This window comes from Xyrauchen texanus, chromosome 11 (assembly GCF_025860055.1).
Source record: "Xyrauchen texanus isolate HMW12.3.18 chromosome 11, RBS_HiC_50CHRs, whole genome shotgun sequence".
Taxonomy (NCBI): domain Eukaryota; kingdom Metazoa; phylum Chordata; class Actinopteri; order Cypriniformes; family Catostomidae; genus Xyrauchen; species Xyrauchen texanus.
This window is the reverse complement of record NC_068286.1, coordinates 1,343,721-1,359,033: the sequence shown is the minus strand read 5'-3', so window position 1 is coordinate 1,359,033 and position 15,313 is coordinate 1,343,721. Positions and strand designations below refer to the sequence as shown.

The 15,313-nt window shown below is 40.9% G+C and overlaps 1 protein-coding gene across 1 annotated transcript; it reads left to right on the top strand.

Moving 5' to 3' along the window:
• Nucleotides 1–4,882: 4,882 nt before the first annotated feature.
• On the top strand, nucleotides 4,883–11,239 carry LOC127651557 (zinc finger protein OZF-like). The gene is made up of 3 exons (XM_052137451.1): nucleotides 4,883–5,272; nucleotides 5,342–5,702; nucleotides 9,762–11,239. Exons 1-3 carry the CDS (start codon nucleotides 5,018–5,020, stop codon nucleotides 10,769–10,771), a joined length of 1,626 nt encoding a protein of 541 aa, XP_051993411.1. The 5' UTR covers nucleotides 4,883–5,017; the 3' UTR covers nucleotides 10,772–11,239.
• The last annotated feature ends 4,074 nt before the right edge of the window (nucleotides 11,240–15,313 follow it).

The following is a 15,313-nucleotide window of genomic DNA, read 5'->3' as shown; positions in this document are numbered from 1 at the left end:
CAATGGAGAAATAATGCAAAAGCAACTAATGATGGATAAAAATAACCGTGACAGAAACTTTAAAACTCCTATCCATCTGAGTGACAGATAATTAGTATTTGGAGCACAACGTTGATGCTCGAAAATTCTTGAAAATTTGTAAAGGTTGACATACTTTTTACAGGCATATCATTTTAACTGGTATATCAAAGGATGAGCTTAATCCTGAAACAGCAAACAAACATAGTGACCAATAAGGGGAGAGCTTGCTCACATGTTACTTTTAGTGACATAGTTTTGGACCGTTATAAAATGTTGCCTTGTGAAATCAAACCAAACCAAGAAGAAAATGCAACTTTGTAACAATTTAGTCCATATTTTGGAACAAAACAAATGGTATACAGGTCTGAAAATGCCCTCAGACAGCCAAAGTTTCATACATCACAAACCTAATGAGCTTCGTCAACTTGTGGGATGGGGCTTTCCATATCATTAGCATACACTATAGAAGCATGAGAAGTCACTACATATCTTCCTGTATGTTCAAATATCAGATGACAGAGTCAGTTGGACAGTGTGGAGAGTGCCGCTGGTAACGACGGTGGCAACACTGGGGTGTGACTGAGGCAGAGATGGGAGGTAGTGACATAGATTCCGGTATTGGATCGGAGATGGAGGAAGGGTTGTGTGGTGGGGAATTTGAAGATGTAGCAACTGGACAGTAGTGGAAAGTAGAAAAAGAAAGTAGGGAGCCAGGCTTCGGAATCACATAGAGAAAGGGAAAATCAACAAGAATTAAGGGGAAGAAAGGACTAGTACATGGTAATGATGAGTCAATAAATGCTTTAAGATACAGTAGGGATAATAAAAAGTGCTAGGATGGGACGAGATGGAAGATTGTTGATATTCTGTAAGGACAGTATATGGTTGAAAATAAATGGGCAAGGGGGTGATAACTGGAGTCCCCAAGGACATATCAGTTGAGTCTGTAAAGATCTCTCTAAAGATCAATTCTTGTATATCGCCTCCAGTAAGATGCTTTAAATGAAAGAGGTTTGGACATATGGCAGCGGTCTGCAAAGGTGGTGGTGAGCATGAATATGGGACGTGTGGGACAGGAGTGAGTCCGAAGTGTTGCAATTGCGGAGGGGACCACAATGTGGGATACGGTGGATGCCAGGTCAGGAAAGAGGCTGAGGAAATTTAACATGTAAAGGTATCCGAGGGATTGACATGCGGAAGCAATCAAGTTTGTTCGGAGAAAAGATCAGAAAGAACAGAAGGAATTAGATTATGGAGAGAGAGAGAGAGAAATGCACCAACCAATGTAGAGTGATTGATGAGACAATGGTAGTTGATAAACTATCATACATTGCTTTTATGGTAGAAGTAGTTAACTGCTCTACCCAAACAGGAAGTCAGTCAGAAAGGATTAGAATACTAATAAGACTGGCATATGAAAATATTTGGATGCAGAGGGAATTTCAGTGGAACAAGTAAATGACATTCTCAAGGTACAGGTGTCATATACACAGGCAGAAGTAAGTAATATGATGTAGTAATAGATAGTAGATTGTAGTAAGATGATAAGAGCCCAAAAAATCTCAGGAAATTGAGAAAGGCTTTCTAATTTTAAGATTTTATTATGTATAAAAGAGCACAGATTAGGAATGTGATAGGAACTGCCAAAAGAAAGCATTGGAGAGAATATTGTGACACAATTAGAGAGAAAATGGATATCAGTGATTTATGGGGTATGATAAGTAAAATGGGTGAGAATCATAGGAGATGCAGTCTTCCTGTTTTAATAAGTGAAGAGAAAGCAGTAGTGTTAGCTAAAACCTTTGTTAAAGTGCATAGTAATAGTAATGTATCAGATGAGAGAGAGAACCCAGAAGTGTTGAAAAAAAAACTGGTCTTTATGGATCTACTATAGATGTATTTTTTACATTTATGCATTTGGCAGACGCTTTTATCCAAAGCGACTACAGTGCACTTATTACAGGGACAATCCCCCCGGAGCAACCTGGAGTTAAGTGTCTTACTCAAGGACACAATGGTGGTGACTGTGGGGATCAAACCAGCAACCTTCTGATTAACAGTTATGCGCTTTAGACCACTACGCCACCACCACTCCATTATTTTCTTTATATGAGCTAAAACAGGTTCTTGTGGGGGTGAGAAATACATCTCCAGGGAAGGACCAAGTTTGTTACAAAATGCTTAAACTTCTATCAGATCCATCATTAAACGTAATCTTTTTGAAAAGATATGGGAAGAAAGAAAGCTTCCCGCTTCCTGAAAACATGGTGTTGTGGTCCCAATAGCAAAGCCAGGTAAGGATCAGTCTATTCCAATGAATTATAGACCTATAGCACTAACTTAAAATCTTTGCAAATTAATGGAAAGAATGGTGATGAATCGTTTAGTAGTTTATATGCTGGAAAATAAGAGTTTGCTTTATCCACATCAAAGTGGCTTCAGGAAAGGTTGCAGTACAATGGATGCGGTTTTATGTCTAGAAACTGATATTAGAAAGGCAATAGTGAATTAAGAAGTACTAATAGGGGTATTCTTTGATATTGGGAAGGATTATGGTATGATATGGAAAGGCCTGCTAATAAAAATTAAGAAAATGGCGATAAAAAGGGAGGTTATATAACTGGGATATGAGTTTTTTTTAATGGATCGGACAATACAGGTAAGTATGGGAACTTCATATTCAAAAGTATACTCATTAGATAATGGTATGCCTCAAGGTACAGTCCCATTTTGTTTAATATTAGGAGCAATGAAATCTTTTCAAAAATTGGGACTGGGTTAGGAAGATCTCTATATGCAGACAATGGAGCATTATGGAAGAGGGGAAGGAATGTCAAATATGTGTAGGATAGAAGTGCAGGAGGCAATAGATGAAGTCGGAAAGATGGCCAACAGTTGAGGGTTTCGATTTTCAGTGACTAATAGCAGGTAGAATGTTTTTTAAGAAGGAAAAAATCCCAAACATTAAACTAAAGATGTACAATCAGGTATTGGGACAAGCATCAAAAAGTTCCTGGGAGTATGGATGGACTCAATGTTAACATTTGAATGCCAAAGTAGCAGACAAATGTAAGAAGGGAATAAAGGAATTACGATGCTTGGCTGGGACAGATTGGGGGGCAAGTCGCCCTTCCCTAAAGAGAATGTATAGTGCTTTAATAAGATCCACTATAGATTATGACAGTATTCTATATAGTTCAGCTTCTGCATCTCTCAATCCCAGGCTTTAAGCATCTGTTGTGGTGCATTCAGATCTTCACCAGTAGCTGCTCTTCAAGTGGAAGTGGGAGAAATGCCTTTGGAAATTCGCTGGTTACAATTAAAAATGGGTTATTGGATATCAATAAAACAACATGGTTATAGTCATCCTCTAAAGAAAGTTCTGGAAACTTTTGGGAGTATGAGTATTCACAGATGGTGAGTTTCGGAGGGAACGCAAATAATGAGGCTCACCGAATGGGCATTTTCAATGTTGAAGTAAGCCCAACAGTGGCCATGCCAGTGTTACCTCCCTGGATTATTCCAATGCCATCAGTCGATTTACAATTGTTGGGAAAAATAAATGACAAACAAAGATCGGTTTCTAAGGAGCAAAACAGTTGGCTCTTCAGTGGGTGGAAGGGGTTCATCCACTAAATGTGGTGGTCTGTTCTGACTCGCTGACTTTATTAGCTTAGATTCATGAATGGGAAATCTAATTCTAGACAGGATATTCTTTTTGAAAACCTTTTAGAATACAACAACAAGGGATAAAACATTATTTCTGTGGGTGCTGGCACACATGAGGGTAAAAGGTAATGAACTAGCAGATGAAATGGCTAAACGGGAAATTAAAGGATTGATTAAAGAGAATGTTAAAAGGAGGTGGCAAGAAATGTGGACCCAGGAGAGAAAGTTAAAAACTCTATATGGAATTAAAAAAGAGGTTGGAAATTTGATAGTTTGTGGCAAAAGAAGGGATGACACAGTAAGTTCACGACTCCGTATCGGACACACGGCTTTTAACCAGTCATTAGTTAAGATAGGAAATCATAACCATTCAGAAGTGACTAAGGCTGTATTTGATTTCCTAAAGACAACGGGTCTGATTAGAAGAATATAATGTCATGTCCTTGGGAAATAATATGATATTCAGATTTAACAATTAGATTTCAGTTAGGTGTTTTTCCCCCTCTTTTTTCAAACATTTTATGTCCTTCTTCAGCGACGCCTCGCACTCCATTCCAGTAGGTGGCGGAAATGCACATAAGCTGGTTTTTCAACCGCCAATAAATCCAAAGAAGAAGAAGCAGCTACATTTCTGTATTTTAAAGATGATGGCAGAGACATGTTGTGTTTTCGGATGCAAAGTTGCGAAAGGGCAAATGTTGAGCCTTCATGTATTACCAAAGGATCTGGAAATCCAAGATAAATGGGTGCAGTTTATTTGGATAAATCGTAGTGTCCCAGAAAAACTTCCAGAGAAAAGTCAAGTTTGCAGTACTCATTTTCCAGAGAACTGTTTTGAAAATGTTACCCAAAAACAGATGGGTTTTGCCACTAAACTTATATTGAAGCCCATCAATTTATCCTGGAGACACAACGAGTACGAGCCAACATGTGGGTCAACCGGTAAGTTTCTTTTTCTTGTGTTTTATCTGCTGACTGTGTCCAACAAATCTGCAGTGTGCTGACTAAAGTTACCCCAATACATTTGATATATTTATGTATATGTTGATGAAGAATGATACAGAAAACTTACTCAAAATGTATACTTATGTTAGTTATGATGAACTATATGATTTATTAGAAAACTCTTCTTCTTCCTCCTGCTGCTGAATGTTGCTTGTGTTGTGACTCCAGTCCAGCAGGAGTCGCTCTGAAGCTCTTTAGTCCGCCGGTAAACTCACTAAAGAAAGAAAGAAGAACTCACAGTTTGTTTAGATGTTCAGCTGCTGCGTCTTTAATACATTTCTGTCACTTCTCTGTTTCTATTCTTGATGATTTCCTCTCTTTCATGACAGCAAACCAAACGTTTTCTCTTTGTTTTGACAAGAGCTTTAAATATCCTGTTTCAGGAGTCTTATTGAGTTTTTGTGTTGAGATGTTGAAGATGAGTTTGCAGGTGGATTTGATGTGCTGTAAATCAGTAGGAACTGATCTGTCCATGCTGGATATTGATGATTTGATGACAGAAATCTCTCAGCTGAAGAAAGAGGTGGCGTTACTGGAGGCAAAGCTGAGGGAAAGAGGAGATCCACTGAACGGAGAGGTTTGTACAGCTGTTCAATATATCAAGAGTCCAGATGAGTCAGTACAGTGATTGTGTTGTGTTTGTCAGGAGCTGGAGAAGGTTTCCTGTCAATCTTCAGTGTGTGTGACTGATGGGACCTCCACAGAATGTCAGGATTCAGTGTGGAGCGTCAGAGATCAGAGATCCAGAGACACGCAGGACTCAGAGCTCAGCCTCACTTTACTCTGTTATACTGACACTCAGGAGAGTGTGTGTGACAGTAATCAGGGTGATCAAACCTCCACAGAGTCTCTGGCTTCTGTCTGTAACGCTGGAGAACAGCAGATGCTGCAGATACCATTGAAGATGTGTTCAGTGAAGCTGCTGGACTGCAGGAACCTGATGGAGATGAGAGGAGAAACCACAGCAGAGGAACAACATGATGAAGATGATGATTTTGATCCTTCAGGTATGTGTCATCTTTTGTTTTTTACTTCTTCACATGTTGTGACTAGTGGTTGACCGATACATCATCAAGCCTGATATTCAGATTTTTTATATATTCCTGTAAATGTTCCTGTTTGGCCGATTTGTTTCTTGATGGTGCTGAGAATCGGCTGTTTGCATGTGAAGCGACTGAGACATGTAAACGACCAGTCACGGTTTGTTTTATTGTTATGTGTCATCGTGTTACTACAATAATAGACCGGTGTGCAACACGGTCTCATTTTAATAGTCCGCATATCAGACAGACGCGTTTGAGCTCATAATGTTAAAGTGCTCGTCTGTTTCATCCTCCCGCTCTCTCCTCAACCGTTCCCTGTAATGTTTAACTGTCTTGTCTAATGATAAAAGGCAAATATCAATAAAATTTAGATCATAAACTATCTGCCAATATGTGCATATCTCGTTTAAAAAATGACATTCACAAAAATTTCGTTATCTTCCCGTTAGGCGGTCCTCTAATATCTTCCTCTATCAGCCAGAATAAAAAAACTTGAGGATCAATGGTCATGATCAAAGGTCATGACGGTCAGTCCGTGACAATCCAAGCAGGCGATCCAGGCCGTTTAAACTCAGGAGATTGCGGCTCGCTCTGGATCTGTACGAGCGCGTGAGTGCAACTTCAAAATAAAAGTGCTTCACGTGTGCTATAAGTAAATGTCATATTCACTGTGCACTGCATGTACAATTGATTAGATTCTGTATTTTTACAAAAATTTGTGGAGTGCTACGAGGCAGAATAACTAGATCGCTTCAACGTTGGGCGCTTGCAACAGTGACAGCTTTGTTTTGTTGATTATAAACAGGAGCGATAGTTTTATTGCTTTGCTTGCTTACTGAGATGCAGCACAATGGCATTTGCATGTCGAATCGAGTATATTTATCTTGCAAAGACGCGCATGCGCATAATATACTGGATGCGCCGAGGCACAGTCACGTGCACACACAAGATGGTGCAGACACCGATCCCACTCTCCTAACACTGTCCTCACTCTTTTCCAAGTGTCTTAGAAGCAGCTATTACCAATGTGTAGAGAATAGCAGGAAAAAACCCACTTAATGAATTTCGTAGCGGGATTGCACGTCTTACGCAACATGTTAAGTATCCCCGCACATTTACATTTACATGTATGCATTTGGCAGATGCTTTTATCCAAAGTGACAGTGCACTTATTACAGGGACAATCCCCCCGGAGCAACCTGGAGTTAAGTGTCTTACTCAAGGACACAATGGTGGTGACTGTGGGGATCAAACCAGCAACCTTCTGCTTACCAGTTATGTGCTTTAGACCACTACACCACCACCACTCCGCATATTCCGTGTTCACAGTGCGTGAAACCCCCAAATGTTTCATTTAAACATATTGGTGAAAATTAGCAATTCACACTTTGGAGTACAAGAAACCAACAGTTTCTTTCTATAGGACTGAAAATCCATGTCTGTCCATGCATATGTCTCATCATCATCATCATCATCTCTCTGTGCAGTGTAATCTGTTTAATATGCGTGTGCTCTCTTAAAAACAAACACATTTTCTCTCATTAATTCACCTTTAGAGATGAAGCATTGAATGAGACTTAATAAACTTTGTTAAACCCCATTTATACACGTGTCTGGAAATCACAAGCTGCTCAATATCCAAAATGTAAGTATACATTTAATTAGACAATGTTGAAAAATGTAAACATTAATTGGACATGATATGAACAGAAGAAAGATCACTATGACTATTAGGATATTATTATCAGAACTGTTCTGCTGCAGATGAAGATGAATATTCATATCATCCTCATGAAACACCGGTGTCTCATTTCTGCACCATACATGTATTTGTGTTCTTTATATATTAGTCAGTGTTCTTGTTTGGGTTGTCTGATGTTAAGTTATACACACATTGTTCATTCACAGATTAGGCCTAATATCTCCCTACTGTATATTACACATCACAGCCGATTTAGTAGCAAACTTGTTCTCTCAGCCAATAATCAAATCTTTAACTCGGTGATTAAATCTTTGATCCTTCTTGTGAAAACACTACACATGTCACATGGGCAAAAGTTGCATGACTAAAAGTGTGACTGAAAACCCAACATCTCCTCCACAGGACTCTTGGTTTAAAAGCACATGTGTAAATGGCAGGACAGCGAGGTTAATATGATGTATTTATTCATTTATATCTATATAATTTATCATTTATATCTGTACTAGATGAACGGCTTTGACCGTTGTAATGCATCTTGCACCACTTTTAAAAGATGCGTTGTCAAGTTATAATTCTAAAAAGGAGACCTCCATTATGTTTCATTCAGCACACATTGCCTTGCTGTTTTGAAAGAGTCCTGGACCAGGACTTGCTGTTTTGAAAGAGTCCTGGACCATTTTTGCACCCATCTGTGCAATATTTAATTGTTCTTTTGTAAGCATGCACTATATGGACATCTTTGTTTTGATGCATTTCTGGCGATGTGCGCCATGATTTAAGTGGGTACAAGTGCAACTTTTAAAAACATGTCTCATTCTCCTGCTGCTATTAGGAGAAACGTATGCCGTTCTGTGTGTAATCAAACATGTCGCTCCTGTGAGGACTGAAGTGAACCTGTTGAAGAGATTAGATATGAAATTTTACACTGCACGTTACGGTTCCACTCGCCTCAACTCGACTCACTTTACTTTTCTGAGCTTGCGTTTCCACTGTAGTTTAGTGCCGCCTCAACATGGGTGGGATTATAGGCTGATCGTCATAGTTACGCCACCTCTACTGCCGTGACATCATCTTAAACCCAACAATAACTATAACACAACCACTAACTGTTAGCTACTAGCTCATTGTGCTGCATAAAGCAGTTGTTGCATGCTGATTTTAAACATTTGTAACAGTTAAATTGGTCTGGGTGTTTTAGAAGCTTTCCAGTAGCTGGTCAACTAAATAAAGTGAAGCTTTCAAGCAGAATATAGAGTTAACATAACAAAATGTACCATCTTCCATCATGGATGCTCACCGGTTTAGATAGTGTCCATTTGGTCGAACCACTTCCACTTTTCCTTGATGGTTCTGTTGTCACATAATTTTACTGATAATATCTCCCAGGTGAAGCGTATACAAGGAGAAAAGTAGAGGCCCTAAAACTGATCCTTGTGGCGTGCCATACTTAACTTTTGTTTTGTTTGACAATTCCTCGTTTACACATACAAAGTGGTAACAGTCTGCTAAATTGGACCTAAACCATGCTAATGCAAGTCCACTAATGCCAACATAATTCTCCAGCCTATTCAAGAGAATGTCGTGATCTGTCGTGTCGAAGACAGCACTAAGATCAGTTGTTCTGCTTAAGTGAACATTTTGAAACATTCAGATTAAATGTGTTGGCTATACGTTGTGTGTTAACCCTGAAATGTAGTTTTATAAATTGTAATGTAGAGTTTGTTCATTTTGGCTGTATTTGAGGGCCTGCACGAAGTTAGCCAATCAGAACAGTGGGCATTTACATCGAAGTCTTAAAGGGCCAGATTTTAACTAAGCTTGCAGACAGAGGGCCAGAGACAGGGTGGAAAAAGATCATATATTATTAAATGATGACTGTTTTGGTGCAAAAATACTTAACTGATGGTGGACCTCAGGGTAGATAAAACAGTGTTTTTGCTTGTCTTTGACCTTGTTAAAGACACACTTCTATGTGTCATGGCTAAAAGCAGTTTGTTGCAGTTTTCCTTCAGCTTAGTTATCAGTATCTGCAAAATCCAATAACAGGTTACTTCTAGTGTAATTTGTTTGCTGTTGCTTGGTTTGATATGTTGTATGAAGTGCAACATAAAAAAAATGGTTTCCAAAGATTTTAAGAGTTTTGTTGCTGCTCAGTGTGTTCAAAAGCTCCAGGTTCATTCTTGTTCAGTTTTTCATATATTATCCCCTCGACTCAAGAATATTGTATTCCTCTCTGACCACACCCCTATTTTCAGCTACATTCATTATTTTGTATGATAATTACTGTATCTGGCTATAACTTACTCTCATGTTCCATGTAGGTGCAAACAGTGGTTCATGTTCAGATGGAGAAACAACTTCTACATCAAAAGAGTGTCTGTCAGCACAAAGTCTTTCCTGCATCACCTGTCAGAAGACATTCAGCTCAAAGGGACATTTAGCAAGACATGAAAGAAAACACACAGAACAGAAAATCTACAAATGCAGGAGATGTGGAAGCAGCTTTTCTACCTCAGAAGAGATCAAACGTCATTCAGAAGTGCACAGAGGGAAAGGGTTCCAGTGTGATCAGTGCGGGAAGATTTTCTTTGTTCCTTCTCTTCTTAAAGTTCACCTGACGACACACAGTGATGAAAAACCTTTTCAATGCAGTGAGTGTGACAAGTGTTTCAGAACTAAAGGAAACCTTGTTATTCATGAGAGAACACACACAGGAGAGAAACCGTTCAAGTGTCCTCACTGTGAGAAGAGATTCGCATACGGAAACTATCTGAAGATACATGTCCGTTCGCACACCAACGAGAGGCCGTATCAGTGCAGTAAATGTGGGAAAACCTTTGTACGGATCTATGATTTAAAGTCACATCAGAAAATACACTCTGAGGAGAAACACTATCAATGTTCACTGTGTGATAAACGTTTCCGTCAGAAGTCCCAGCAGATAATCCATGAGAGAATGCATTCTGGAGAGAAACCTTACCTCTGCTCTCACTGTGGAAAGAGCTTTTATGCTCAGGGTCAGTTGAGCATTCATCAGAGAGTACACACGGGAGAAAAGCCTTATCACTGTAGTGATTGTGGGATGAATTTCAGTACAAAACAAAACTTAGCAAAACACCAGACAACACATTCTGGTGAAAGACCTTACAAATGTACTCAGTGTGACAAAACGTTTGCTCGACCGGATGTCCTGAAAACCCATCAGAGAGTGCATACAGGAGAGAAACCTTACAGCTGCTCCATCTGCGGGGAAAGTTTCGCTTATTTAGGATGTTTTAATGCTCATCAGAAGAAACATGCTAAAGATCAAACCGCCCTGGAATCATCGTAACTTTTCACGGCTCATTGTTAAAAAGAAGCTGTACATTCACATTGTGCTCTCATTGACAGTAGGGATCAGTGTCATAGTAACCTTTCATGTCCCAGTAATATTTTCATGGAGTTGTAGAGTTATGCAATTGATCATGTCAATTATATTACAAGGGGATGAGACGGACAATCTTTAGAATTTCAAATCATCTTTGATTTTCAATATCTTGAATCTTTCTATTATGGATCAAATGGATATTGTTCTTGTAGCGCTGCAATAACAATTGTTTGGAGTTTAAAAGCCCCACTTTATTTCCTGTATTGTTGATCATTATTGATTAATTGTAGCAGCACTATTTTTAAGAATGCTCATCTAACTTCTTCTGTACGACAAAAGAGTAAATGTATTATTCTTCTGTAGTTATTATGTGGATGCAATTAGTTACTGGTATCCAAAGACACATTCTTTTAGTGTGTAAACTGCTAAACCATTGGGAAAATATAAATAAATAAGTCTCGTTGCTGTTTAGCGCTTTTTTGAAATGGTACATTGTAAAGAAATTCATAAAAGTTGTTACATTTTAAAAAATATTGGGCACCCCTGGTAAAAGAATACACTACTTGATATGAGTGACAAAGTTCATCCAGCTACAGTTGAAGTCAGAAATTTACATACACCTTAAACAAGTACATTTAAACTCAGTTTTTCACAATTCCTAACATTTAATCGTAGACAACATTCCCTGTCTTATGTCAGTTAGGATCACTATTTGTGAAATGTCACAATAATATTAGAGAGAATTATTTATTTTCAGCTTTTATTTCTTTCATCACATTCCCAGTGGGTCAGAAGTTTACATACACTTTGTTAGTATTTGGTAGCTGTAAAAGTTCTTTTACTTAGCTCTCTTGGAAAGCAGGAAGCAGGAGACGGCGAGTCCAACTCAAAGGTATTATTTATTTTATAAAACTCAACTACGCTTTCCAGTGGTAAATACGACAAATTTCAGTGGCAAACACAATGGTAATTCGAACTGCACTGTCTCACGGTGTGTGAAGCTCTCTCTCCTTCACTGGCATCTGGTTTGCCCTTAAAACCGTCTCCATCTCTCACTGCAATGACAAACAGTTGTTAGAGACAATGATTGACCAGTGATGATCCTTACTGTTCTCATCTCATGATCTTGCGCTCCACTCACAAACCAGTGCTCAGCCACACCCCCACCACCCAACTCGGGCCAGGGAGCCATCCGGCAATTTCTGGAGAGGAAGCCTGCAACAGCCATCTGTGACCCCGGCCTGTGGACCGCCTCAAACTTAAACGACCGGAGAGCCAGATACCAATGGGTGATACACACGTTGGTATCCTTCATGCAATGGAGCCACTGGAGGCGGCTTGGTCTAAACAGGGTGAAAGCCCATCTCAGGAGGTAGTACTGAAGGGTGAGGACCGCTCACTTGATGGCCAGACATTCCTTCTCCACGGTGCTGTACCTCGCCTCCCTCGCCAAAAGCTACAAGCTGATGTACAGCACCGGGTGCTCCTCCCCATCGACCACCAGGGACAATAGAGCTCCCAACCCCTTTTTCAACATGCCAGCCTGTAAAACAAAAGGGAGAACAAAAGCCGGAGAATGTAACAATGGCCTGCCAGAAAGCACAGCTTTCACCTGCATAAAAGCCTGTTGGCACGGCTCCGACCACTGAACCGTGTCTGGGTCTCCCATTTTAGTGAGCTCTGTCAGCAGGCTGGTGATGTCCGAATAATTTGGTACAACCCTTCTATAATAGCCAGCCAGCTAGGAATTGTCTCACTTTCCTTTTGGTCTTGGATCTCGAACAGGTTGTAATCGCTGCAGTTTTATTAATTTGGGGACGCGCCTGCCCGTGACCCAAGTGGAACCCCAGAGTACATCCACCCTTCCAATTGCGCACTTCTTGTGGTTTGCTGTGAGTTTGCCACAGAACTGCCCTCAGATGCTGCATACACGGAGTGCAGTCCGTGGACTCGGTCCATAAGGCACTGAAACGCAGCCGGGGCCCCAAACAAACTGAACTGAATTGGCACAAATTGCTATAAGCCAAATGGTGTGGAGAAGGCCATTTAACCTCATAATCGACTTCCCGACTCACCGTGTGACCTCAAAGGGCCCTTGCCACTTTGCTTGTATTACCTTATAAAGGCAATACAAAGCCTTTATCTCACTGTGCAAAGTCTTGCAGCAGAGTTCCCTTGTTATACAGCCAGGACTGACATTCTTTATCCTGTAGCTGTGATGGCTGCCTTAATGTGTGGGGTTTTGCTCTCAGGTCAAGAATGTATTGAATTTTATTTTTACTGTTTGAAGTCTCCTCCTAATTTTCCCACACAATATCTAAGACACTAATTGAATAGTCAGCGTCACTACTGACTAACCATGGATATCCCCATACCCACACCTCACCTTCACCCTGTGACTAGCATCTAAAGCCTCGTCTTAAACCAGGCTTTGATGGATGAAGTTTTGGTTGCAACCTGAATCCACCAAGGCCTAGTATGTACACCCCTTAATACTCACAGGTATGCGGTACATGCCTGCTCGGTTGGGGAGGCCTGTGGAGCATCAGACAACTGGACTAATGTCCCTACCACCATCACTGGGCATTGGTCCTGGAAATGTTCAGGCTCCCCACAACTCCAGCAAACCGGAACAGTCTTCATGCCCACGGAAGTGGATTAACCAATCTGTGAGTGAGAGCAGAGAGGGTGAGAGGAAACCTGTGGATGGTGCAGCCCCTGAAACTGGTGTGCCGGTCTGGGATGGGGATCTCCCCCCAGGAGAAATGGAATGGGAGGAGGAGGAGGTAAGAAGGAGAAACGGGGGGGAGGGGGAGAGAGAGAGAGAGAGAAGGATCTTTGGGCTCGCTGGCTCCCGAATACGTTGCCATGTGTTCCTCTGCCAACTGGATGGCCTTTTGAAGTGACGTCGGGTGGTGGCACTGGACTCACTCCACCATTTCTCTTGGAAATTGAGCGATAAACCGCTTCAGTACCACCAGCTCGAACACAGACCCGTCATTGCATTGCACAGCCCAGCAGTGGTATTAGGTTGACTGCTGGGTGCTCAGCCATCCACAGGCCCTCGCCGTCTGCTCCGAGAGCTCAAGGAAGGCTTCCGGATCATCTCGTGGGCCCATCTTGATGAGCAGAACATGGGGTGGGGTGATTGCGGGGTCGCAACGGCAGCCCCCACATAGGGCAGCAAGTTCCCATATTATTTGTTTTACAAAACTCAACTATGCTTTTAAGTGGCAAACACTCAAACACAATGCTCATTTGAACAGCACTGTATTTGGTTGTGTGAAGCTCTCTCTCCCTCACTGGCATCTGGCTTACCCAAATGTAAAAACAAATGTAATCTCCCGATCCAGCTCTCCATTCACAAACTAACACTCAACCACGCCTCCACTACCGCAGTAGCATTACCTTTAAATTGTTTTACTTGGGTCAAACGTTTTGGGTAGCCTTACACAAGCTTCTCGCAATAAGTTACTGGAAATTTTGGCCCATTTAGGCTTCCTTGCTCACGCAGAACTTTTTCAGTTCTGCCCACAAATTTTTGAGGTCAAAGCTTTGTGATGGCCACTCCAATACCTTGAATTTGATGTCCTTAAGCCAAAAACTTTGGAGGTATGCTTGGGGTCACTGTCCATTTGGAAGACCCATTTGTGACCGAGCTTCAACTTCCTGGCTGAACAGTATATCGATGTCTTGAGATGTTGCTTCAATATATCCACATAATTTTCCTTCCTCATGATGTTATCTATTTTGTGGAGTGCACCAGTCCCTCCTGCAGCAAAACACCCCCACAACATGATGCTGCCACCCCCATGCTTCATGGTTGGGATGCTGTTCTTCGGCTTTTAAGCCTCGCCCTTTTTTCTCCTAATATAATGATGGTCATTATGACCAAAAAGTACGATCTTTGTCACCATGTGCATTTGCAAACTGTTGTCTGGCTTTTTTTTTGTGGTGGTTTTGGAGCAGTTGCTTCCTTCTTGCTGATCAGCCTTTAGGTTGTGCTGATATAGGACTCGTTTTACTGTGGATATAGATACTCGTCTACCTGTTTCCTCCTGCATCTTCACAAGGTCCTTTGCTGTTGTTCTGGGATTGATTTGCACTTATTGCACCAAACTACATTCATCTCTTGAAGACAGAATGCGTCTCCTTCCTGAGCGGTATGATGACTGCGTGGTCCCATGATGTTTATACTTGTGTACTATTGTTTGTACAGATGAGCGTAGTACATTCAGGTGTTTGGAAATTGCTCTGTTCTTAAGGCAAGACTTAACTAGTAGGTCGAAAACTCTCCTGATGGGCTGGTTTAAGTATTTCTTTAACTGCTGATCTTCTTGGATTTTCACACACAACAGTCTCCAGAATTTACTCAGAATGGTGCCAAAAACAAAAAACATCCAGTGGGTGGCAGTTCTGCTGATGGAAATGTCTTGTTGATGAGAGCGGTCAACAGAGAATGGCCAGACTTGTTTGAACTGACATAGTCTACAGTAACTCCGATAA